The sequence below is a fragment of the Cynara cardunculus genome (assembly GCF_001531365.2).
Source record: "Cynara cardunculus var. scolymus isolate 2C chromosome LG 15, CcrdV1, whole genome shotgun sequence".
NCBI classification, from domain to species: domain Eukaryota; kingdom Viridiplantae; phylum Streptophyta; class Magnoliopsida; order Asterales; family Asteraceae; genus Cynara; species Cynara cardunculus.
Window position 1 is genome coordinate 169,034 of NC_037542.1, and position 25,577 is coordinate 194,610.

Genomic DNA, 25,577 nt, shown 5'->3' on the forward strand with positions numbered 1-25,577 from the left:
TCGGTCCTCTGGTTGAACTCCAGACTTAGTCGTTTCTGCCTTGATGTCTTCATTGGTCTTCTGGTTCTTCATCACTTATTGTTTTTCATTACTTTTTTACATTATAAATTGTGAGGTTTAACACTACCTAATTGTGTTCAACTTGAAAAATTCGGGCTTCTTAATAATCGATAACACAAAAACAGAGGGTGACATTGGAAGCAAGTATGGGGATCTGCCACCACAATTGGTAAGAGTTTACGAGCTTTATCACATGTGATAAACTAAAAATATTTATATATGCAATTACGAAATGACTAATCACAATGCAAATTTGAAATGTAGCACAAGGCTCTTAATGACTATATGAAATCGGTGAGACACCCCAAAGAAAAAATCATGGCTAATGTCACCGCCAAGGTCTGCAACCTGAAGTGGAGTACAGTACGAAATGGTGTTGACTGCGAAATCTTCATAATGCGGCACATGGAGCATTATATGGGACAAGTGATAAACCGTTGGGATTGTGGTTTCTTTCAAGAGGGTTGTGGACAAGAACAACAACTACGACGTTTAAGGCAAAAATACCTTACAAAGATCCTGCTTTCAAATGACAACATTTTAAAGGATGCACTTTACAAACAGACACTTGAATTTGATGAACTGGATGATAATCTGAAAGAATCAATCCCCACATCTGCATTCAATAAAAGGGAGATGCGTTTTGGATCATATTAAATTGGTAGAAAGATATAGGAAGTTGGATGTTTGTTTGTTTCATTTGCAGTTTAGCAATTTCTCAATTTCATCACTAGTAGAACAAATGACAGACTGTAATGAAAACAATTGGGTTGAATTTGCATATGTTTTGGAAATTATGTTTCTATGACAAATGATATTTCCGTAAGCATAATCATGGTGTGATCTTATACAAAACGCTTATCACTTGTGTCGACCAGCAATATTTGCTATAAATTACAGCACAGGGTTATTTTTCTAATCACACAACAATAACATAATTTAAGATTTAACTGTGATACGTTCAAAAATATCACAGGACATAAACGAATATATCACGTACATAAGCTCAATATAAACGAATATATCACGTACATAAGATCCATAAATTGAGCAGATTCCAAAAACCCAAAAACATATATAATTATCAAGTACAAAAATGTTTTATTATTAGATATGTCATATAACAAAAAAAAAACAGATTGCAGCATATATGAAACGTGATACACAAGGTTATCACATGTGATACCCCAAAATTGAAGTACCACCAAAGTTTGATATAAAAGCATTATATTTAAAAAAAACACCATGTAACAGTGATTGATCATCATTTTAAACTAACCATCATTCACATCCACATTCGAAAGAACTAAATAAAATAATATGATCCAATATTGTCAAATTCATTAAAAAACAAAACATAATTCATTAAGAGATGGAAAAACGTTAATTGGAAGAGACTTTCCTCACAGGGCAGTTTCTTATATCATGATTGACAAATTCCTTGCATCCTCGACATAGTCTTTTCGGCCGTTTGCTTTTTGTTATGGCTCTCTCTCCCGCCTCAATCAAATGCTTACTAGTGCCACAACCTTTGTTACGGATGCCTTGAGGAGGAAGAATATCAATTTTCTCCGGTCAAGGAACACCTACCAACGACTGAATCACATCATCTTTGTTGGTAAAATCAAGTTTCTCATATACACCGCTTAGCATATTTGACTTCCACGAACGGATATTGTCAAGAAAAGCAGTTATCTTATCCTCGTCACCTTTAAAATTCATTAAACATTGACCAACCTCAAGATACACGTCATTGGATAATTTGTCCACACGACTATCGCTTCCAATTGATATATGTCGACTACGCAACACGTCAACAGGAATAACCCCCTCATCCAACGCCTAAGAATACATTGTTGCGGAATTTCATCGAAATCAAGGTTGAACAAGACAGTGAACACATGCCGACATAAGGTTCCGTAGTACTCAAAATGGCGGCAATCACAATATATTGAGTCATCTGAATGCGATTGAGCAACCTAACATACAACATAAATTAGTGATACAAGATTATAACGATACACTAAAATAACACATGTGATATTTATTAATAAACTAGCATATCACATGTGATAAAGTTAAACAAATAATCAATAATATTGATAACGTACCTTAAACTCAAGCTTAGTGGAACAATGTTTTTTCCTCTCCCTTATTGTATAAACTGTGAAACCCATTTCAGAATTAACTTGCCATTGGGAACTACATCTATAACCCTTGAAGATCTCCTTTTGGACCTTGAAGAAAATAGCACGAGTATACACTTTTGCCGCATGATACTCGATCAACGTATTTGTCTTGAAGGTCGGTGTGGTGGTATTCGTCTTATGATCTTCATTGCGCTGCCTATTCCTCTGTTTGTCTATCGCAGTATCATGAGACAAAATGAACTCTAACAAAATATTAGAATGCTTACCAAATTTTCAAAAAAACGAGTTGGTGCTCTCAGATCTGGAGGTGGTTTTCATTAAACAACATAAAGGTATCTCCCTAAAGTAGGAAGGAACCCAACTGGTTCGCATTTCAAATACGTCCTCAAGCCATGGGTGAGTATTAAGGTCAAACTCATTCAACAAAGACGCCCTTTTAACCTCAAATTCATCAGGTTCAAGGTGTACACTCCATACTAATTTCAATAACCGTTTTTTGAAGTTTGTATTCAAAATGATATCAGAACCTACTTGCATCATAACATCGCTATAAGCAAATCAAATTTGCAAATCACATATGATACACTACTGCAGTCACATTTTTATCACATGATTATCACCGATAACACTAAATATAATACTACTTTCAATCACATGTGCTAAAACATTCAATACCTTGGCAGGTAGCTTCTTCATGATATGCCACATACATAGGCGATGTCTAGCATCAGAAAACACAACAGGGATTGCTTCCTTAATGGAAGCATCTTGATCAGTCAAAACAAGGGTCGGTTGACGACCATGAACCTTCAAGAATGACTCCAACAACCAGGTATATGCTTGGATAGTTTCTTCAGTGATCAATCCTGACCCAAAAACAACTGATCTCCTAGGTTATCAATACCGGTGAATGGTACAAAAACCATGTTATACCTACGACGATAAAAAATAAAAAATAAGCCGAAACCATAAAAATTAATAAATCCAAATTACGATAACATTAAATTAACTTACTTGTTGAAACGATATGTCGCATCAAATGACATAACATCACTGAACTCTGCGTAGTTCGACCTTGTCAGCTCGTTAGCCCAAAACATTGATACCAAACGACCATTGTCAATTTTATACTCAAATGCAAAGTTTGTCCCATATTGTCTTCTGTCGTTCAACATGTTTACCACCATTTGTACATCTCCATCACCAATGTAGTTATTGAGACCCCTCTTGAAATTCTTATAATCAACAACACTAGAACCAACTTCATCATATCCACCTTTCAAACAAACCTGCAACTTGTGGGATCTTGCAGGCCCAATATTTGACCTCGCCGACCAGTGAACCATAACTTTGTCATCATAGCTGAGTTGCCTACTCTTACGTGATAAAATTCTATCAGCATCATCAATCAAATCATGGTTATGGTTGGGACAAAAATAGTATAATCTATATGATGATTGAGACCCCTCTATATATTTAAACCTAACAGATGCTTTACAATCTGTGACTTTAAAGTTTGTATTTTGTACTTGTCTACGATGTCCATCCACTTCAACAGAGTCAACCAACCTCTTTTTTGGTTTTCCATGCTTATGACGAACAACATATTTTAGTTTGACTATACCACCCTTCCTTGTCTTCTGGGTTGATAGTCGAATATCAAACCCGACAATATCGGCATACCTTCGATACATTTCAATTCCATCCTCCAAAGATGCAAAGATTGATCCAACAATCGGTTGAAATTCACTTGGAACAGATGGATACGAACTCCATCACCGCAAGGACTTCCAATCACTCCTTGAGCTGGAAACACGAAATGATCTGTGAAACAATTACCAGTATGTTATAAATAAAGAAAACAATATACATATAAACCAAATTAACAATGTCTCATATGTCATAATAAAACAAAACACAATTAATATTAAATTAAATTCAAAACAAAATCAACCTCATCAAGGCACATTACAGTAACATACAATTGTAGCTATGGGATGTTTATCATATGTGATAAACATCCAAAATTCTCACTTACATAGATATCACAATTATAATCATTGATTTGGTGTTACAAGTTGAAGGTGAAATTAACCATCTTGATTACAATAAAGCTGTCATTTTTCACTTGCTGATTTACATTATTTACTAGCATCAATCATATGTCTATTAGACTGCAAAATTCTACATTTGCATTTGCATTTTCCTATCATGTGAAACCGACTTTTCATCACTAGCTACACACCAATTTAAGAGATTCACAAGTAGTTTGAGTTGAGATTTGCTTGCAACTAACTTGCTATTGATCAAATAATATATATCAATCATACTTATCACACCATTATCACATCTATCACACCATTATCACAGCTCCTGTGATCACTAGCAAGTCGATGGCATCAAGATTTTGGGTGTCAAAAGCAGTTGTTGCTGCATCATTTATATAATTTAATTTAATGGAAAACGAATCAAACAATATCCACATACATATACACATCCGGTTTATCACATGTGATAAAACATCAAACTTTTCAATTTAAAAAGTACAATGAATCTATGAGCGGACTAAAAATATGGGATGCTTATCACATGTGATAAACATCAAAATTTTCAATTACAAAAGTAGAATAACATTAAACTCAAATCAACATATACCAATAACAATAAACGGACAAAAAATGTTTACATTCACAAGTCCGTCTACTTTTTATCACATGTGATAAAAACCCCAAAAACCCATTCATGAAAATTGATGACATATTTTAATGTTATCACATTGTACCTTCCTCGTCGTTATTAGAGCTGCTTTCAAAAATGTTGTCTCCAAGAAAACAATCTTGAGAAAAGCCCCCGGAATCGTCGTTCGAATAACTTGATCCTGAACAAACTTCCTTACCAACAACATTCAAGTTGTCCATTTTAGATAGACAAAAATATGAACACTACTAATATGAAGAAAAGATGTTAACCCATCGATTATCTGCATATTATGATGAACGAGATGAAGCATGAACGAAAAGGAGAATAAGCATGAACGAGAAGGAGAATAAGCATGAACGAAGGAGAAGAAGAAAACTAACAAACGTGGAAACATGAAAGGATAAACATGGTTAATTAAAATAAAATAAAAATTATAAAAATTACTTAATTACATTACTGCCCTTATTAAATTATTTATATATAATAAAAGTTAATTTATTAATTAAAAAAGTTTGAGGTTATTGGGTTGTCCTCGCGTTCTCGTAAATCACAAGGGTTCTCGTTTGAACCTCCACCTATATATATATATATATATATATATATATATATATATATAAAGAGAGAGAGAAAGAGAGAGAGAGAGAGAGAGAGAGAGAGTTTGTTTCAAATACAACTTATCACATTTGTACAACCAATGCAGCCCAATATATTGAGATATTTATGGAAATGATGAGAGTTCATTTATTATGATTTGAATATTTATGGAAGATGAATATGGTTCATTAATTATGATTGATACTTTATATTATGAAACAATAAAAACTTCTATGAAATCACATATTAATCAAATGAAATGGACAGTTGAAATTGAGTTGTATTGGTTGTACAAATGTCAAGGGTTGTATAATAACCAACCTATATATATATATATATATATATATATATTTACATACACTACATTATAATGATTTTAGATCAGACTCTTAAAAATAAATTTTGATGCATGGAGTACCATTTATTTATGTACAAAAATTAAAATTTCTTAATTATATATTAACATGTACGATGTACAACATGTCAGTGCATCTTTGTAGCCAACAAGAACAATTGGTGCTTCTTTTCTTATCTTCTTGTTTTAATTTTAAATTCAAATAGAAGAAGTAGTTGTCTTTATATTCGCAAGGTGACTTTTCAGGCTTTATGGACTTCCAAGGCTTTATTCTTGGCTCAAAGACTCATCTTGAAAGCAGAGCATCAACTCTATTTGATTTCAAATTCAAGGAAAAGGGAAACACCTCGATTTCTAATAACAACTCTCGATTTCAAGAAGTACACAATCGAGGTTCTATATCTATTATCTTTCAGAGTTGTATGTATATGTTCCAATTTCGATCATATTCTTAAACCATTATGGGTGCAATGTTGGTCTTCATATTTGAAACTACCATGTGGTGTGCGGATCTTGTTCAAATTAGTGATGACATTTTTTTTATTATGTCTACAATTGCTCCATAAGATTGTAGAAAATGGAACATATATACTAGGACTCTGTGTGAAATTGAAAAGGGGGATTTTAGTGAATTTGAATGAATTTTCATCTCTAAACTTTTGCTTTGTGCAAATCATATTATTCATCTTCAACCCTAGGTGGTACTTGAATCATCTTCAACAATTGATGATCGATGTGATAACCGGATCCTGGTTATCACCCGAGTTATTTATTATGTGATTAATTGTTTATATGGATACATGCTCATGTGAGTTTAATATGTGAGTATGTGTATTTTCATGCATGGAATATATGCATGATTTCTAATAAGTGGATGCATATGTTTATATGTTAAGTATATAAATATGCATAATTTTAAGGAAATACACATAGGAGTGTATGTGATTATATGTAGGGATATAATATGTCTGCATGAATTATGTATGCATGTAGTATGTATGTATGTATGTATGTGGGTGTAAGTTTGGGTAGCTGACTTTCCATAAATGGAAAGTATAAATAGAAGGGGGTGGGTATGAAGCAAGGTTTCTTGCCACTTTTGGGAAATTTTGAGAGAGAGTTGTGGTTTTGTTTGCTTAATCCGGAGAACTGATTTGGTCTTACCTTCATCTTCAAATTTTGCATAAGGTGAGTAATTTTTAAAAACATCTTACGCATTAAATTTTATTGTTGGTATATTGAATTTTGATTGTTCTTGAGAAATTTAGTTAACCGAATTGAGAGTATCTGGTCACCTTTTTGACCAGATAAGGGTGTTAGATGATTTTGAAGCTTGTATCCGGCCATAGTATTGTTCGGATTAGGATAAAGTCCGGCCATAACAATGACTGTATTAGTGCAAGTCCGGTCATAGGGTTGACCAGATTGAAGAGTGAAGAATTTGTAACGGATATAGTGTTGTCCGGATTAATAGTGTGACTTGATTATGTTGTTCACCTTTGTGACCGGATTGATTTGTATCCGGACATAGTGATGTGCGGAATAGCCCTTATGCAGTTTTGGTTGAGGATGCTCGGACATAGTATTGTCCGGACTGGGGGTTATGTGTTATTATTTGAAGTTGTCCGGATAGGGAGTCCGGCCAAGTTGTCAGGTCATGTGTTGGCCGGATAAGCTTGTCCGGATATACATTATCCGTACAAGGTTTTTTAAATGTTGAATGTATTGGGACTTTTCACAATTTAACAATTACTTTGGGTGTTAAATTTTTTATTCTGAAAAGGGGTATTTTATATCTTTTAAAGTGAAAAGATAATGTTTTTACCAAGCGTGCTGACGTAAGTATGTTTTGGTATGAAACTGTATTTTGGGAAATGTTTCTACCAAGCGTGGTGACGTAAGTCTGTTTTGGTATGAACTGTATTTTAGGAAATGTTTCTACCAAGCGTGGTGACATAAGTTTGTTTTGGTACGAAACTATATTTTGGAAAAAGTTTCTACCAAGCATGGTGACGTAAGTCTGTTTTGGTATGAAACTGTATTTTGGGAAATGTTCCTACCAAGCGTGGTGACGTAAGTCTGTTTTGCTATGAAACTAGATTTTGGGAAAACATTTCTACCAAGCGTGATGACGTAAGTCTGTTTTGGTATGAAACTTATTTTAAGAGGTAGTTCCCCCAGACGTGGTGACATTTGTCTATTTTGGCTTGGAACTGGGTGATGGGTACTTCCAGACATGATGACTTACATCTGTTCTGACAAGTAACCTTGCTTTAATGAAGGAATAAGGGTGGCATATTAAGGAGATGTGTACCATAGAATAAGGGAGGCATTGTCATATGTGGATATTATTATAGCTCTTATTATTATCACCAATTGGATATAATGACTCTTAATCATCATTTCTTGGTGACTTAATGAATTAGAGATATTGTTTTTTTATAAATAATAATTTAGATGTTATTGAGAAAGGAAAAATGGTTTGTCATCAGAGACATTTATTGCCTAAGTTTTATCAATATTTCAATACATACAGAGGGGCTCTGGTTGGTCTTTGAGCAAGGACCAGAGGACCTTTGGTTATGTAAAAAGGAGGTTTTAATACTTTGGGGATTCTTATAAATTAAAGAATTTGTATGTCTCATACAGAAGTTTTGTATTTTAAGTTATGTGTTTTATTCTTTAAAATTATTTTTTCTTCAAAATATTTATAAATAAAGTTTAAGAGTCAGAGGAGCTCTTATTCTTATGCAATCGTCGTTTTAAAAAATATGTTATGCTCTTCTGGACCAAAGGTTTTTATTTGGTCCAGAGGACCTGTGGTTGGTCATTACTCATTTAGATACAGAGGCTCTGGTTGGTAAGGCAAAAGGGCTCTGGTCCGTTGAACCAGAGGGGCTCTGATCTGTTGAGCCAGAGGGGCTCGGCCCGTTAAGTTGAGAGTTTTATTTTTGAGCTTTGGGTTTTAGAAAAGTGCATTTGAATCATGGAATGAAGTTAACTGTTGATCTCATTTTGATCATCTTGTTGAAATTGCATTATTTGCTAAAATGTAAGTATTTTTGTGTAAAAAGTTATTTTATGAGATTTTGGTGTTCATCACCCTGCATATGTAAGAAGGGATTTACTCACTAGACCTTCTGGTCTAATCCTCATTTTGTGTTTCAAAAATGTGCAATGCAGGAACTGTAAGGTCAAGGGATATTAAGGGGAAGGGGAAAATGTAATTATTTTCCTTATGTGATATCTGCTTTTGAAGTCCAACATGATGATTGCTTATTTTAAAGATACATGTTGTTGTACATGTGTTAGTACATGGATTTTTATTCTGGAATTTTTTTTCATATATAGATTTTGTACATATAAGAATCTTTGTACTAGTAGGACCAATGTGGTGTAAACTGTATTTCTTGTAATGAAATATGTGTTATATGAAAACGTGGTGTTTGGGGGTGTCACAATCGACGTCTACAATATGAAGCCTAGAACATACGATAAGGCTTTAATTAGCGTTTGTTTGTTCTGAGTATGATGAATACATGTTTCAATAGTTTGCAGTTTTTGAATATTGCATTTATTACTTGTTTGCCACTATTTTTTTAACTCCTATTTGTGATTTTCTTTGGCAAGAAGGCTTATAGATGTTGAATCGGTACAAGTACCTGCCCTTGCTAAGAAAGCTTTATTAGCTTCATCACCCCCATTCTCTTTGTTAAGCACTCCTTTCATCGCTTTATGTTTTTCATTCTGGGTTCATTTTCCTCAGATACCTAAGCTTCAAAGGATGCCTTTCACTAAGCCCCATCATCACAATATATAAATGTATCTCGCCGGTACAATCATGTCGAGGTTCTTTTGAGGATTTCGTGAGTTTTTAAACTTGATCTTTTATTGTTAATGATTCATTAATTGAGATTATTTGTTCACTATGTTATTCCCTTTAGATCTTTTTTGATATGGAATTTATTTTGTTACATTCTTTTGTTAGTTGATTCTCTGTTCAAGCTGTCAGTGTGTATGCCTAAAAGCCAATCATTGGATGATTCAATTTGGACATTGTGTCATAATATTTAGTAATAAATGCATGATGTTTATGTATTATTCTATGTTATATTTAAACATAATAATAACCTTAGAATAATGTATTCTAAAATGTCCCTAGTCAAGTATTAATTCGGGTACGACTAGTATATGCAGGGTTTCATATGGAGATATAGACTCCATATATGGGTAAAAGATGAGATATTGTGTACCGGACGTAACTCACTAGGAGAATGTTTCATTGGATATCATATGAGTGTCACAGATAATTCTCTTGTGATCATTGTACATATAGTCACTTGACTAGAGATCATGGAGTTTGCTCTGTGTGAATGATGTACTTTGATAATTGATTCTAATCATTCCAGAACTGGGTGACAAAATGATTGTTGGGTATTTCGCGTATCACTTAGTAGTACTAGCATGGATCAAGATATTATTTATTTCTCTTATATAACGAGAGTGATATCTCTAGGCCCCTCGATTGAATAGTAGTACTAAGGAAGTGCATGCATGCTCAGATGATTAGTATAGGATACTGATGATCAGTATGTGATATTGATATCTGTCTTATCAGTATATTCCATAATCAATAAACTAAATATCAGACATAACGAGGATGACACATCCATACCTCGTGTTTGATCTGGATTCTGAACTAAGAGGCATAAATTTGTACATTGATAATGATCACACAATTTTTTGATTAGTTGAATCACCAAACTTTATCATTTGAGTGACGAAGATGTATTGCTAGATGTCGCTCTTTATTTATATAATTATAAATAAAATATATAATTACTGCCAACGTGATAAATTCCGAAATGGGTCGCACACATAAAATGTATATATCTGAATAAGGAGAATAAATAATTAAATAAAGCATGCAATTGTTATATCTTATTCCATCCGATTTTATCCTATGGAATCAGATTCTTGCTAACTTGTTTTAACAGCTATGGAATAGGACTTACAAGTAGTGGCTTGTCAATATATATATATATATATATATATATTACGTAAAACAAAAGCAAGCCTTTAGGATATATACTATCATTACACCTATATGAATAAGAGACCATTGTGAGATAATGGTGCATGAGATGCAACCCAGGGGTCAATGTGGTCCGATCTATATGGATTTTTTGTCACAAACATCATGCGGGTGGTTCTCTTGCTCAATATAAGGCCCGTCTTGTGGCCAACAGTCGCAGTCAGCAGCTAATATCGATTGTGACGAGACATTTAGTCGGGTTGTTAAACTGGCTACTATACGCACTTTTCTCAGCTTATCAGTCTCCTGACACTGGACCATTTACCAACTGGACGTGAAAAATGCATTTTTTTCATGGGCATCTTCAGGAGACTATTTATATGCACCGGCCACCGAGGATTTGAGATTCTCAGTTTCCCGACCATGTATGTCACCTACAACGATCTTTATACGACCTTAAGCAGGCCCCTTGGGCTTGGTACCACAAATTAGCCTGATATGCTCTTCAGATAGGATTTCAGCTCAGACTCATCTTTATTCATATATCACGCGCAACATGCCACCGCATACCTACTTTTATATGTTGACGACATCATCCTCACGACTTCCTTCTCTGAGTTCCTTCAACAGATCATTTCTCAGCTTAGCCATGAGTTTTCCATGAGAGATCTGGGTGCCTAAACTACTTTCTAGGCATTTTTGTTGTTCGATCTTCAATTGGTCTATTTCTTTCACAGCGGAAATATGTAGTTGAGATACTTGAGCAGGAAAACATGCTCAACTGTAATCCTTCTCGAACTCTAGCAGGACCAATTCAAAAGCTAGACGACATCAAAGCTAGGCAACATCGGTCCACCTGTAGCCGGAGCACTCCAGTACTTGACATTCACCAGGCCAGACATTGCTTTTGTTGTCCATCAGTTGTGCCTGTACATGCAAGACCCCAGAGAGACACACCTCCATGCTCTCAAACAGGTTCTCCGGTACATTCGAGGTACTATCAGCCATAGTCTTCAACTTCACGCATCTCCCTCTTATTACTTACTTAAACGCCGACTGGGGTGATGCCCAACCATATAGAGATCCACATCAGGTTATTGTGTATTTATGGGGGACAATTTTGTTTCATGGTCCTCAAAACATCAGGTTATTATATTGTGATCCAACTCGGAAGCTGAGTATCGTGGAGTTGCAAATGTTGTAGCATAAACTAGTTGGCTTCGGAACCTCCTTCGAGAACTTCATTGTCCGATGACCAAGGCCACTATAGTATGTTGTGACAACGTCAGTGCAGTTTATATGTCAACCAATCCGGTACAACAACACATAGAGATTAACATTCACTTGGTCCGGGACAAAGTTGCCGTGGGTCTTGTTCGAGTTCTCCATGTCCCTTCCAATTCTTAGTATGTTGACATATTTACGAAGGGTCTTCCCACCTTTGGATAGAACTGGAACGGAATCAAATCCGAAAAAATTAAAAAATTATGGAACTGAAAACCGAACCCATCTAGATATATTGGTTTCATCACAAACCAAATTGTGACTTGAATATGTATTCAAGTTAGTTTTAATTTGAAAAATATAAACAAACCATAGTATCATTTAATGTTTGAAGAAAACATTTCCACTGTTTTAGTTTCGAACTGAAATTATTGAAGCCAAAACCAAAAGAAACAAACTCATATGGAGGAGGGTTTGGTTGGAAAGTATGATATATACATCTTATATGTGACAAAATATAATAAGATTGGTTGATTTAAATGATTGAACCAAAAACCAAACCAAACCAAATATAATGGGTTTGATGTGATTTGATTAGATCCGGATTGAGTATTTGTGTTTATGAAACCTTAGCAAGTATTGGACACCAACACATGATGTCATGGATCCCATCATCTTCAATTCACCTCTTTATTTTACCATTAAAAAATTCCAACACATGTACATGATGAGGGTTGACAATTAATCGGACGATTGAAACAATATTTGTGGTTATGATCTAATTAATTAAAAAATTATCTCTTGAAAATAAAATCATTTTATTTTATTTTTTTATTTTTATAATCATGTTCTTTCTATGAAAATATCTAAGTTACATATTGAATTTTCTTAGAGAAATTAAGTACCAAATATTATATGTAAATATATATATTTATATACATGTTTAAATGAAAACCGTGTATTTCTAAGAAACCGTGTAAACCAATTTCGATCAATAGGAAAATTTCATTTTTTTCTAATTAAAATTAAKCAATAAGGGTATTTCAGTCATTTACAATATTTTCTATTAAATATGAAAGTTATTAATAAATCTTAATTTAGGAAACGTAATAAAGGAAATTGTATAAATGGTAACATTTAAATATTTAATTATATTATAATATTAAAAATTTGAATTTCATATATTGTAATCTTTAAAAATCAAACAATTAAAGTGTATAATGAAATCATCAAATTGTAGATGAACAAAAAAAAATCCAGAAATGAAACARGWTTCATGAACGTGAAACTGGTTCATGTTGCAAATAAATTATGTAAACCGAAACATTTTCATGGTGAACCCGTTGCATTGATTGTGTAGTTGATCCATTTAGTTGGTGAAGAGGAAAATGAAACCTGTGCATTTTGTATTTGATGCGTCATGAATTAAGTGCATGATGAAACTTGAAGATTGTAACCTGCTCCAGAATCTTGAAGATTGTAACCTGCTCCAGAATCTTGAAGATTGTAAGACTTAAATGAATGAATCCATCAAATCAATGGTGAGATAAGAAAATTACTGTACATGAAATAGGTTTCATGTAAGTGAAACTGGTTCATGGCGTTCATGAGCATGACTAGTGAAACGGTTGCATAATGTATTTGGTTCGTTATGAAATAATTGAATGATGAAACGGGTACATGAAGAAACTGCTTCAGAATCTTGAAGATTGTAATATGCTTTAGAATCTTTAAGATTGCAAGGCTTAAAGGAATTAATGCATCAAACCAGGAACGAAAGGAAGAAAATAATTGTTCATGAAAAAAGATTCATGAAAGTAAACTAATCTTAGAAGAAAATAATTTTGCATGAAAAAAATTAATGAAAGATCGAGTAGAATGTTACCAAATATTAAATTTTATTTACCTTTTATGCCTTTACTATTGAAATAAAATAAATTTTTAATATATATATTTATTTAATTTTCTAAAATAAAGTAAATTAATTTTGGTCATTGATCAAGAAAATGGATGGATGAGATTGGTTTACACGGTTTACACAAATGAGACCGGTTTTTATTTGAATGCTCCTATATATATATATATATATAGAGAGAGAGAGAGAGAGAGAGAGAGAGAGAGAAGTGATCATATGAAAACCGCCCTCATTTGTGTAAACCGTGCAAACCACCTTCATCTGTCGATTTCATTGTTTAATCTTATGAAATTTTTCCATTAAATTGTTTAATCTTGTGAAATTGTTTCATATAATACTTTTTTTGATGAAGTTGTTTCATATATAGTTGTGAAATTGTTTCATATAATACTTAATGAATCTGTTTCATGTATTTCTCTAACATTAATGAAACTGTTTCATGTATTTCTCTAAAATTAAAATAATGAAGATGATAATATCTATGATTAACACCCTCCACAATAAAAATGATTAATCAACCTCCCATAATTACAAAAATATGAACAAAATGAAAAATTATGATTGGTTGAATGCGGTTTGCATGGTTTGTACAAATTGAGTGGTTTGCATTTGATCGCTCCCCTATATATATATGAGCTCATTCAAGAAATAACTGATTAGTTTGTGGTAACCGTGAGATCCAATATCAACCACAAATCAAATGTTAAATTACGAAATTAATAATTTTGGTAACTTTAACTTAAAATATTAACTAAGGGTATTTTAGTCATTCTAGATTTCTCCTCTCTCCTCTCAGCTATTTCCAACTAACATCATATCAACACATGATGCACACTGTGATACGCTTCATAAAATAACAAAAAAACACTGTGTGATACACTTGGTAAAGAAAACATTACCTGATATATTGTGTTACACTTCGTAAAACAACAAAAATATATTATGATACACTTCGTATAATGACAAAAATATACTGTGATACAACACTATGATATCAAATCTGGTTGATGAATACAACTGTGATACCACTATGTTACCACTGCAATACCTAATAACTTTTAATAGTAAGAAATTATATATTTATTTTCTTAATTGTAACTTCATAAAAAGAAACTTCCATAATTTGTTTGATTAATTAGAAAACAATATCAATCTCTTTGATTGATAACCTTTAAGGAATTACTAATATACCTTTTTCTTAATTAAGGTAATACAATTAATATAATAAAATGATTGATTCATATTGGACTTCACAATTACTACAAACTAATTAGTTCTCATTTGATTAGGCGCATATATATATATATATATATATATATATATATATATTTAGTATGTTGATAAAAGTTATAATTTTGTTTACAGGAGAAAATTCAGAATAACCATTTTAAATAACTAAGTTTTGAACTATTTGCTTAAATTAAAAAACCATTAAACTTTCTTATTTTGATTTATTAAGTTTCTGAACGTTTTTTCCAATAAAATAAAAACTATCAAACTTTTAAAATTTGGTTACTTACATCATTTTAATTCAAAAAAACTACTTGTAGCCGACCAAAAAGATTTTAATTAACTAAAGGAAATCTAAATTAGTTTTAACGTTTCCAAACCGTATGTCATTCAAACCCCATGCAAACATCGTTATCACTCACCTCGCCATTTCTCGTCGCCCCGTCGTTCTCTATTCTACGTATCCCCTATTACACGGTTGGCCCCCATTATCGATCTCCCTCACTTCAATCTGTTTTTATCTATCATCGATGGCAGGGGAAAACAACATGATAGGCGATATGGAGAATAGACAACGATCGGGAGAGGAGGAGTGATACGATGTTTGGGGTTTGAATGTCGTAAGGTTTAGGAATGGTAAAATTGATTTTGGTTTACTTTGAAACCTTCCTATTCGGTTACAAATGGCTTTGTTTTGGGTTAAAATTTTGTAAATAACCAATTTCTAAGAAGTTCGATGGTTTATTTTATTTAAAAAAAAAGTGTTCAGTGACTTAATCATTCAAAATGAAAAAAATTTAATGGTTTTTTTATTAAAAAATAATTCAAAAATTTAATCATTCAAAATAAGAAAGTTTAATGATTTTTTTAATTTAAAAATATAGTTCACAAAATTTTCCATCGAAAACGAAAAAGTTAGTTATTTATATCATAAAAGATTACATTAAAAAAAACACAAAAATAAAAGTGTTAGGGTCATCTACCAAATGTTTACTCGAGTAAGTGCTTACAAGTCATATTCCCTTATCGGATAAATATGACAAGGACCAAGAATCTTACCTGGTAAGAGTGAAGGCACGGACCGCAAGTCTTACTGGGTAAGTGATGACGACGACTCTTACCACAGCTAACGTTTATCAGGTAAATTGTTACATGCAATGTCGTTTTGGTACACTAAATTCTTACCCGATTAGTAAGCGATAGAGTTAAAGTTTACTGTTAAGTACTTACCAAATAAGTGATTAAGTAAACGATCCCTTAATGTCGATGAATTAATCGAACAAATTAAATAATAAAAATAAAATCATTAGAACCCAAATAAACAATAATCGTTTTCTTTTAATTTTAAAATAAGATCAGAATAAAAAAGTGGGAGACTTTGAAAGGAAGAATCTTTCAAAGTGAACAATATTTCAACCTTATGATACCAACCCACCAATTACCAAAAATTAGGCCCAATCCCATTTCTTTATTATTTTTGTATTCCATTCCATAAAAATTACAATTTTTACTCCCATTTTCATCAATTTTTAAGTCATTATTACTTATCTATTCATCATCATATGGATATATTATCGAAATGGGTTAACTCCGTCTATAAATCTTTTACATAAAAATTCAAATAATTCAGTAGATTGGTATGAATTTTGTAAAGATACAGTTTTTTTAGTCAGTATAGCCTCTTTCGAAATATTTACAGTATTTTTTTTTATATAAACCTGTTTATTCATCTTTTCAAAATTTGGACTTAATTAATTCGTTTGTTAAAATAGGTCCTAAGAGAATTTTTTCTGACAAAATAAAAAATGGTATATATAATTGGTCATATAATCAGGGTTAAATTCAAAAAAAAATATAGTATTATGTTTATTGTTAGAAGGGTATTTAAGTAATTTCACTAACAATTGGAAAAAATGGGTAGTTACTTTAAGTACCCTATATAAACCCTGTTTGTCTCAACTTCACAAATCACAAACCAAATACAAATTTCATTTCTTCATATTCGTTCAATCAAATGGCATTGAATCATCTTCAATTGCTCCTTTCACTAGTCTTAATTGCTTCAATGTTGGGTATGGGAATGAGCAATAGGGATTTTCAAAAGGGTGCCCAAAATTGGAATTTTGGTTTTAATTATACGAACTGGCCACCCAGACATTCGAATCCTACTCAGAGTTCTAGGAGAATCGTCGTCGGTGGATCTGATAATTGGCGCTTTGGCTTTAACTACACTGAATGGGCTATGAAAAACGCCCCATTCTTCTTTAATGACACTCTTGGTATGTATCTTTCTAATGCATGTAGAAACTTCATCCTTTCTTTTTTATTTAACGTATAGCAGTTAGGTTTTGCACCGATGCTGACCTTATTTACTGGTAATGAACAAAAACCATGTAAAATAATATGGAATAAGACGCATCTCTGTTTACTATATGTCCGTATATATAATTATGAATGATATTTACTTATGGAATAATCATGATTTAACATTGAAACAAATGGTATTGCAGTGTTCAAGTTTGATCCTCCAAGTATTAATAATACGCATCCGCACAGTGTCTACTTGTTACCAAACCTATGGAGCTTTATAAGGTGCGATCTGAGATGGGCGAAACAAGTGATAAAAACGACACAGGGTGGAGGCGAGGGGTTTGAGTTTGTGCTTAATAAGTGGAAGCCATACTACTTTGCTTGTGGTGAAAGCAAAGGTTTCCATTGTAAATCTGGGATGAAATTTTTTGCAATGCCGATGTTCCGTTGGTACTAAAGATCTCATTGACAGTATATTTTGATGCTATACTTACTTCATGTTCTACATCTGTTTTGTTTCAAGTTCAATGTTTCGTACGTAGGCAAAATAATCGAGTCTTGATGTCACAATATACAAATAAGGTGATTTTGTTATTTGAATTATATTTTTCTTTGTGTACTTGTACAACATGATCAATAATATTACAACATCCAATTTGATATATGTCTTAGGGGCCGTTCACTAAATGCTTACTCGATAAGTACTTACTGGGTAATTTTTCTTACTGGATGAACATGACAATCGTCAAAAATCTTACCCGGTAAGAGCAATGAAAAAGATGAAGAGTCTTACTCGGTAAGTGATGGTGACGACTCGTACCCGGGTAAGCGCTTACCGGGTAAATTGTTGTATACAATACCATTTTGATGTACTACAATCTTATCCGGTAAAATAAATTGCAGTGTTGACTTCTAATGGTAAGCGCTTACCGGATAAACATTTAGGTAAATGGACCCTTAGTTGAAATGAAAGTATTTATTTGATTTCATATGAAGTAAATATATCATTTTATTAACATATAATTTTATACAAATGCTTAACAAAAACTTATAAATGTCCAAAATATCACTGCCTTTTCATATATTTTCCAAGTAGGTACTTGAACAAAGATCATTTGTGGATTACATATTTATATGTAAATGATCAAATAAATCATGTAATTCTCATCTAATTCTAATTGAATTAATTAATAAAATGTACAATTTCTATTAAATAAAATTTAAATATTCTAGTAGACTGTTTTAAAACATGGTATCCACTTTCGTGTACAATCTAAAGCGTTACGTATGTTCGGCGGAGATCATGTTCATTCTGGTACCGTAGTAGGTAAACTTGAAGTCAAACAATTTGATAACCTATGTACAAATGTTGCAATAAGTTTATACGACGTTTTTGAATGTCTTCAATAGTTTTTTTATACATTTTTTAAATAAAATGTTCTAGTAGCTTTTTATAGAACACTTTTGAGAAATTACTATAAACACATATTTTTATAGAACAATTGTTTTTGTAGAACATTTTATATATATGGTCTAATAAAAAAAACCAAATAGGACATTTTATTTCAAAAGTCTCCTAAAAAACTTGTTAAGACGTCCAAATGTGTCATATAAACTTAATGCAATATTTTTAAATATGACACGTATATGTTTGGTTCTACAAATTCTAAGTCCTATAAAATAGTCTATTAAGATATTTGGTTGTTTTTGGTGTAACACCCCTAAAAATAGGAGGAAAGTTAAACTGCAAAATCTTGGTATACAATATCAAAATACGAGCTTTACTCTCAAAAAAGAACAAACGTCAACTAATTACAATTTTTTAAATAATGCTTAAATGAAAATTGTTGGTCTTGGAAGTTGGAAGTGATAACTTACACGAGAAGTTTTTGTAAAAGGGGTTGAATACAAACATAGTAGATTTTCACTTTTAGTTTTAGATTTTATATTTTATATAAAACAAAGAGTTACAGATTTGTTACAGAAGCTTGGAAGTTAAGACCTGTGATCCTAAATAATATGGCTGTGACAAATTTGTTAACACTGAAAGAGTGGGTGGAGAAAGCACTCTTTCAGATCCGAAGAACTAAGGAAGTTCTTCAGAGGATGATGTCGATTTTGTTTAAGAAACACTCAAACGGATTTTCTTTCAGGTGAGTTGCATTGAATAACAACGATAACCTTTTATAGCCACCATTACTTAAATGCATTTTTCCAACGTTAATGTGTGTCTTCTTCTAGTTAGCTGATCCATGCATCCTACTATTCATTTCAACCTTTGCATTTGGTGTAGACAATTTGTTAACTTATCTCATCTTTCTATATACCGAGTGGACATTAAAGTAAGTATGGCACTAATTAATAGTGCTTTTTTTCTTGCTTTGGCTGACATGTTATACATGTTCTCATACCAAGAAGGGAGTAAGAGAGTTGGTGAGCCAAAATGGTTGGCCAAGTTTGTACTTCAAGATTCGGCTTGCTAGTAGTAGTATATCACACTACTTGTTGACTTTATTTGTATTGATCTTATTTTGGCTAGATGGCATACCAATTTGCTTTGTTGACAGTCTTGACCCCACTTCAACTAGTCTTCGATTTTGTTGAAGACATTTTGCTCTTGGATCAATACAGATAGCTTTAAGACTTTTACATGTAAAAAATTATATCTTTTTCTATATCTAAAATACAAGCTATATATATCGGATTTCTAACTATAGAAACTTTATGAAGATGCTTCATCGCATATGAAAGATAACTTGGTATACTTTAGAACATTTTATGTTATATCATTCTTCTAATAAAACCAATCGAATTTTTAGAATCGGATGATAATTTGGTTAAACATTTAACTTATGCCAAGGATCCGATGATTGATATATCTGAAACCTAAAATAACAGGTTTGAATGATACCAAGATGAGATATTATCCGATGAATGAAGTTCATCGAATGTGGTTTTTGTAATACAAGGAAAACTAGAACTTTCCTTTCTATGTGTGTGATCGTATGCTATGTATATTGCTATCAAATCCGATGGTTGAGACCAATAATCTCTCCCAATTTGTTAATAATACAAATAGACAATCCTAATATAAACACTTAGAAAAAATGGCACCAAAACTCATAAGCAAAAATTAAAATCCAAACTCATAAATTCAGTGTTCTATTTTTGGATTCCTTTTTCCTTTTATTCTTTATGTTCTTTTCTTTTATATGGTTTTTTCTTTTTTTTTTGTTTTGTTTTCTTCTATTTTTTGTTTTCCTCCATATTTTTGTTTTCTTTTCTTTTCTTTTGATCAGATTGCAAAACAACATAATAAGTAAATACATAGTGATAAGATTTAACTAGACATAAGATATGTATTCACATCATATCGTTAGAACGAATGTACTATAAAGTAAGTCATTACATAAAGTCAGCCAAACCTTGGTGGTCGAAAGTGAAGATGATCTGATGATTGATTTCTTCTAGTTTCTTCTTTTCTTTGTCTTCGCTCCATAGGTTCTTCTTCAAGAGTCATTGGTTTTTTTATCTTTGTCATTCTTCGGATGTTGGTTTCCCCCCTCAGATTTGATCGGTTTTTCTTGTTTTTCTTCCCCTTTGTATTGGAATTCTTGACCACCACTCTTTATATATTGTTGAAGATATACATTTTCTCCCTCTCAACAACATAGAAAGATGGAAACTTATCTGTTGAGTTGATGAGCCACTAAAGATATGATTGATGTGATTTTTCTTTTCTTCAATTTATCATTCTCTCTCGATCTTCAAGAGTGAAGGTGATCGGTTTTGAATCTTGGGAAGAAGGTTTATGAACAAGTGCGTGGACCAACTTCTTCTGAGCATCTATTTTTATGTGAAGTTGCTCAAGACACGAGATCGTTGTTCCAGAACTCTCTCAATGATTTGATGATGACCCTCCATACTTAGTGAAATATGTTTGTTCTACTTCTGTTCAGTTTCAGTGATCATCTCTGAGTCTGTTCAGTGATCAGTGAACATGTATTGTAAACTTCTCAAAAACAAGTATTTCTCAAAGACAAAACTCACACCAAAGGAACCTCACCGACGTAGAAGAAATAGCTGAAGACAGAGACATAATAGTTTCTGATCTGAAGTGGATTTAGTGATAACAAGAAAGTATAAATCGAAGTGTGAAATATGACCAAAACTTAGCGAACACTGAAGAATCTTTAGATATGACTCAGTGTTAGCAATCAAATGAATCTTACTCTGGAAGATTAGCTTTTGTCTTATCCTCATGCAAAAAAAGGACAACCCTATACGTTATCAAAAAAGTTCAGATAGGGAGTTACTTTATTGTCTCCAAACGTTCTTACCAACTTTGAGAAGGACACATGTTTATATGGGACCAAAAGTCTGCATATTTGAGGACAAAGGACAAGCTCTCCACTATAAATTTGCAACGTGGCTTGTATCCTCTGCCTTGCATTAAATGCAATTGGTATAAATAGCTAAGAAAACTCCTCTTCTCAACAAGCACCTTCTTCTCCTTCTAACTCTCTTCTCTCTTGTTCTTATCTCCTTATGCAATCTGTGTGTTTCTTAGATTGTTTAGATTAGATCTTGACCTTATCTTCTTCCGCAGTAACCTGTAAATTCTCTATTGATCTTATTTTATCAATAAATTAATTTAAAAAGTGAAAATTGTGTGTTTGTATGCATCCATCCCCCTTCTACAAACTATTACCTTTAAAACTCTTGTATCTCCGTTTGGGACCAAAAAGTGGTATCAGAGTAGTGTTTATTATCTCTTCTTTAAGATAATCTACTCACCATTTTTAATGGCTTCGGAAAACATAAACACAAACTATCACGATAATGGCTTTCTTGCCAAACTCCCAGACTTAGCAGGGACAAATTTAGTCTTTGGAAAAATCGAATGTCTTTATTTCGATAAGGTGTGGATCCTGAGATCCCTTATTATGTTGAAAATGGACCATATGTTCCATTTGCAATATCTTCAGCAGTTCCTGCCACTACTACCACTGCTGTCATACCTGAAAGGCAGATTCCAAAGCTCCCTCAACAATGGAGTGATGAAGACAAGAAGAAAATGGCTCTTGATACTAAAACTAGATCTATCATAGCCATGTCTCTTCCTAGTGAGGTATATCATTCTGTAATGAAGCTTAAAACCTCCAAATCCATGTGGGACACATAGTGTGTTCAATATGAATGTACCAATGAGGTACAAGAAAAAAGAAAAATAAACCTCGTAAGACAATATGAAAGTTTATTTATGGAAAGCTTGAATTGTTGTTTAAATTACATCAACGCTTTAACTGCCTACTAATAGACCTCAGGACCGTTGGAAGAGAATATTCCAACTTTAAGACACTGACAAAATTCTTAGAATGATTGCCAGAATCATGGGACAGTTACACCATGTGTCTCAAAATGTCAAAAGACATGTCCTCTCTCTCTCTCAACACTCTATAAGGAATTTTGCTCAATCATGAGCTATCTCGCCAACTGAAAAAGTATCTTATAAGAGATTCAAAGGAGTTAAAAAGCTCTCTTGTAGGTTTACTCTTTGTGAATCCTTCAGTGACTAATCCCTCTCTCATAATCACTTAGTAACTCTAAGGACTTAACAGACGTTGATCTTTCAGATTTGATGAGTCACTGGATCTTCTTACAAATTCATTTAAAAGATTTGCCATAAAAACTAACTTTCGTAGACCTTCTACTCTAACTATCGGTGACAAGTTCAAATCAACCCTGATTAATAAGGCTCCAGCGATATGCTATAACTGTAAACGCAAAGGATACTTTACAACTGAATGCAGTTCTAAAAGAACTATGAAGCCATCTTCCACTTCATCCTCCTTCAAACCAAAAGACGATAAATATCTGAAACTAAAGGAGAAGTACAAGAAGATGAAGAACTAGCAGTGTATAGGCAAGGGACTCATCGCTAAAGAACATGATTAGGCTGATGAATCTGATGAATCATCTTTAGATGAGGAAGACACAACCTATCTTTGTTTTATGGTAAATATCAAGGAAGTCAAAATGAACAATCTGAGACATCCTTAAATGATTCTACAAACTCAACTCAAGTATTAAATCTGAATGGTCTTTCTATCTCGGCTACTGATTGTCTCTCTGCGTTGGATACACTGACTATAGCTCTTTGTAAAGCACTGAATGGAAAATCCAAAGCTAAAAAGCTAAATCTTGATTTACAAAAACAATTTGAAAACTGTCATTCAAAAATTAAAGAACTTACTAAGATTAAAGAACATCTTAAGGATCAGGTCATTATAAACCAAGCAGTCGGTATTGAATGAGAGAAAACTATCACTGAGTGTGAGCAAGCTATTGCTAAATCAAAGCTGAAAAGGCTAATGAGAACATAAACGTCAGATACCCGCCAAGGTTAGAAGTGGTCTTGGATACTCTTCAGACCGAGAAGACCATGTCAGTGACAAATCCATGTTAAAATTTGGAACTTTTGTCTCCTTCATTCTTTAAACTTCTTTCATTTAGTAATCCTCCACATCTGAGTTCAAACCTACTTTGAAGGAAACTCTTAAGAGTTCAAAATGCTTAGACAAGGGTAAATCCATTGCTAACTCTCATGTTTCTAGCCTTAAAACTTCCTTCAGCTATAGAAAATGTTATCACTGTGGTGAAATTACTCACATAGCCAGCAAGTGTCATGTTGCTACCAAAAGTGAGAAATCGGCTAGGGTAAATAAAATCACCAAAGCTGAAAAACTAGCAAAAGTGAAAACATCCACAAAAGTTGGTAAATCAACTAAAGTGAAGAGAACCACTGAAGCTGAGCAATAAGACTTAATGAAGAATGTTGAAATCTCCACAACGACTAACTCAACTGGACCAATTGTAAATGGGTACAAAAGATAAATTAATATCCTTTATATTAACACTTTAATCTTATTTGTGTTTTGTTCATTTCTGCTAACCATCTAATATCATAGTTATTGCTTCCGTTCATCTATTGACTTAAGCTATGATTATTAGAACATTAGAGGATTCTGGGTTCCTACAACATCCCATCTAGGCCCTGTAAAATGTCAGGAACAAAATTAGTAAATGCTTACCAAGAAAAATGTCTAAGACGGACCCTTAGTCAATGCTATCAAAGTGTATAAGTATTTTCCATAGTTCTAAATAACTTGTTATGGCATCAAGGCTTGGGTTCGCCGCCACGTTAACCTCTATGGCTCCACTCGAAGGCTTGGCTTGTGTTTTAACGCGTTATAGCGCGTTACAACACATTATGGTGCGTTACGACACATTTTTTTGTAAGGTGTGAGCAACGTCGTTCTAATCCTCTTGGAGGCTCTATTACACTTGTACCAAGACTATAGATCGATTGGTTGATTAATGAATACAACAAAGTGACAAACTATAAATTTTTTTACTATATATTATATTAACAGTCTTACAAATTAAAGTAACAATTTTTTTCAAAAAATGACAGTTACATACAAATTTCACTTTATGATAATCATTTTTAAATAAACTTTAGCTCAAATTTTTTCTAATCAACTTTCTTTGATTAGTCTTTAAATTGAAAAGATCCGTATATAGAAATTTACCCATTGTTGTTATGTCTACGACTGTAAACGAACCGAATGTTCAGCGGACCATTCGTGAACCGTTCGACGGGAAGTTCATTTATGTTCGTTTATTTAATAAACGAATAAACATGAATAAATTTTTTTGTTCTTTTAGTTAAACGAACAAACATGAACAAAAGTTTTGTTCGTTCATTTATGTTCGTGAATTTTTGTTCATTTATGCTCGTGAACTTTTGGTTTATGTTCGTTTATATATTAAACTAGTACGGGAACCGTGCGTTGCACGGTAGCATGAGTACTTTGATTAATAATTTGAAGATTGTCTATATAAATATGTATTAGTTGTTAATAGAATTATTAACAAATAGTATTTAAATAATTCTAAAAAGTTAAATAAAATATAATTAGTGAAATTTTAATATATATA

At 32.7% G+C, this 25,577-nt stretch overlaps 2 protein-coding genes across 2 annotated transcripts; one reads left to right on the plus strand and one right to left on the minus strand.

The window, feature by feature from the left end:
• Positions 1-1,635: 1,635 nt before the first annotated feature.
• LOC112527476 (protein FAR1-RELATED SEQUENCE 5-like) lies at positions 1,636-3,904 on the minus strand. The gene is made up of 6 exons (XM_025138157.1): positions 3,225-3,904; positions 2,855-3,099; positions 2,573-2,737; positions 2,172-2,452; positions 1,953-2,039; positions 1,636-1,902 (listed from the first exon to the last, which is right to left on the minus strand). Exons 1-6 carry the CDS (start codon positions 3,902-3,904, stop codon positions 1,636-1,638), a joined length of 1,725 nt encoding a protein of 574 aa, XP_024993925.1.
• Positions 3,905-17,245: 13,341 nt separating this feature from the next.
• LOC112528406 lies at positions 17,246-18,205 on the plus strand. The gene is made up of 2 exons (XM_025139425.1): positions 17,246-17,542; positions 17,774-18,205. Exons 1-2 carry the CDS (start codon positions 17,278-17,280, stop codon positions 18,028-18,030), a joined length of 522 nt encoding a protein of 173 aa, XP_024995193.1. The 5' UTR covers positions 17,246-17,277; the 3' UTR covers positions 18,031-18,205.
• The last annotated feature ends 7,372 nt before the right edge of the window (positions 18,206-25,577 follow it).

What these genes read in the sequence shown, in the direction of transcription:
- LOC112528406 (XM_025139425.1), top strand. Translation starts at nt 17,278, where the DNA reads ATGGCATTGAATCATCTTCAATTGCTCCTTTCACTAGTCTTAATTGCT. An exon ending in CTTCTTTAATGACACTCTTG is followed by an intron (nt 17,543 to 17,773) that starts GTATGTATCTTT and finishes ATGGTATTGCAG; the next exon opens with TGTTCAAGTTTGATCCTCCA.
- LOC112527476 (XM_025138157.1), bottom strand. Translation starts at nt 3,904, where the DNA reads ATGTATCGAAGGTATGCCGATATTGTCGGGTTTGATATTCGACTATCA. An exon ending in CGTATTTGAAATGCGAACCA is followed by an intron (nt 2,453 to 2,572) that starts GTTGGGTTCCTT and finishes ATATTTTGTTAG; the next exon opens with AGTTCATTTTGTCTCATGAT. An exon ending in CCACTAAGCTTGAGTTTAAG is followed by an intron (nt 2,040 to 2,171) that starts GTACGTTATCAA and finishes GTTGTATGTTAG; the next exon opens with GTTGCTCAATCGCATTCAGA.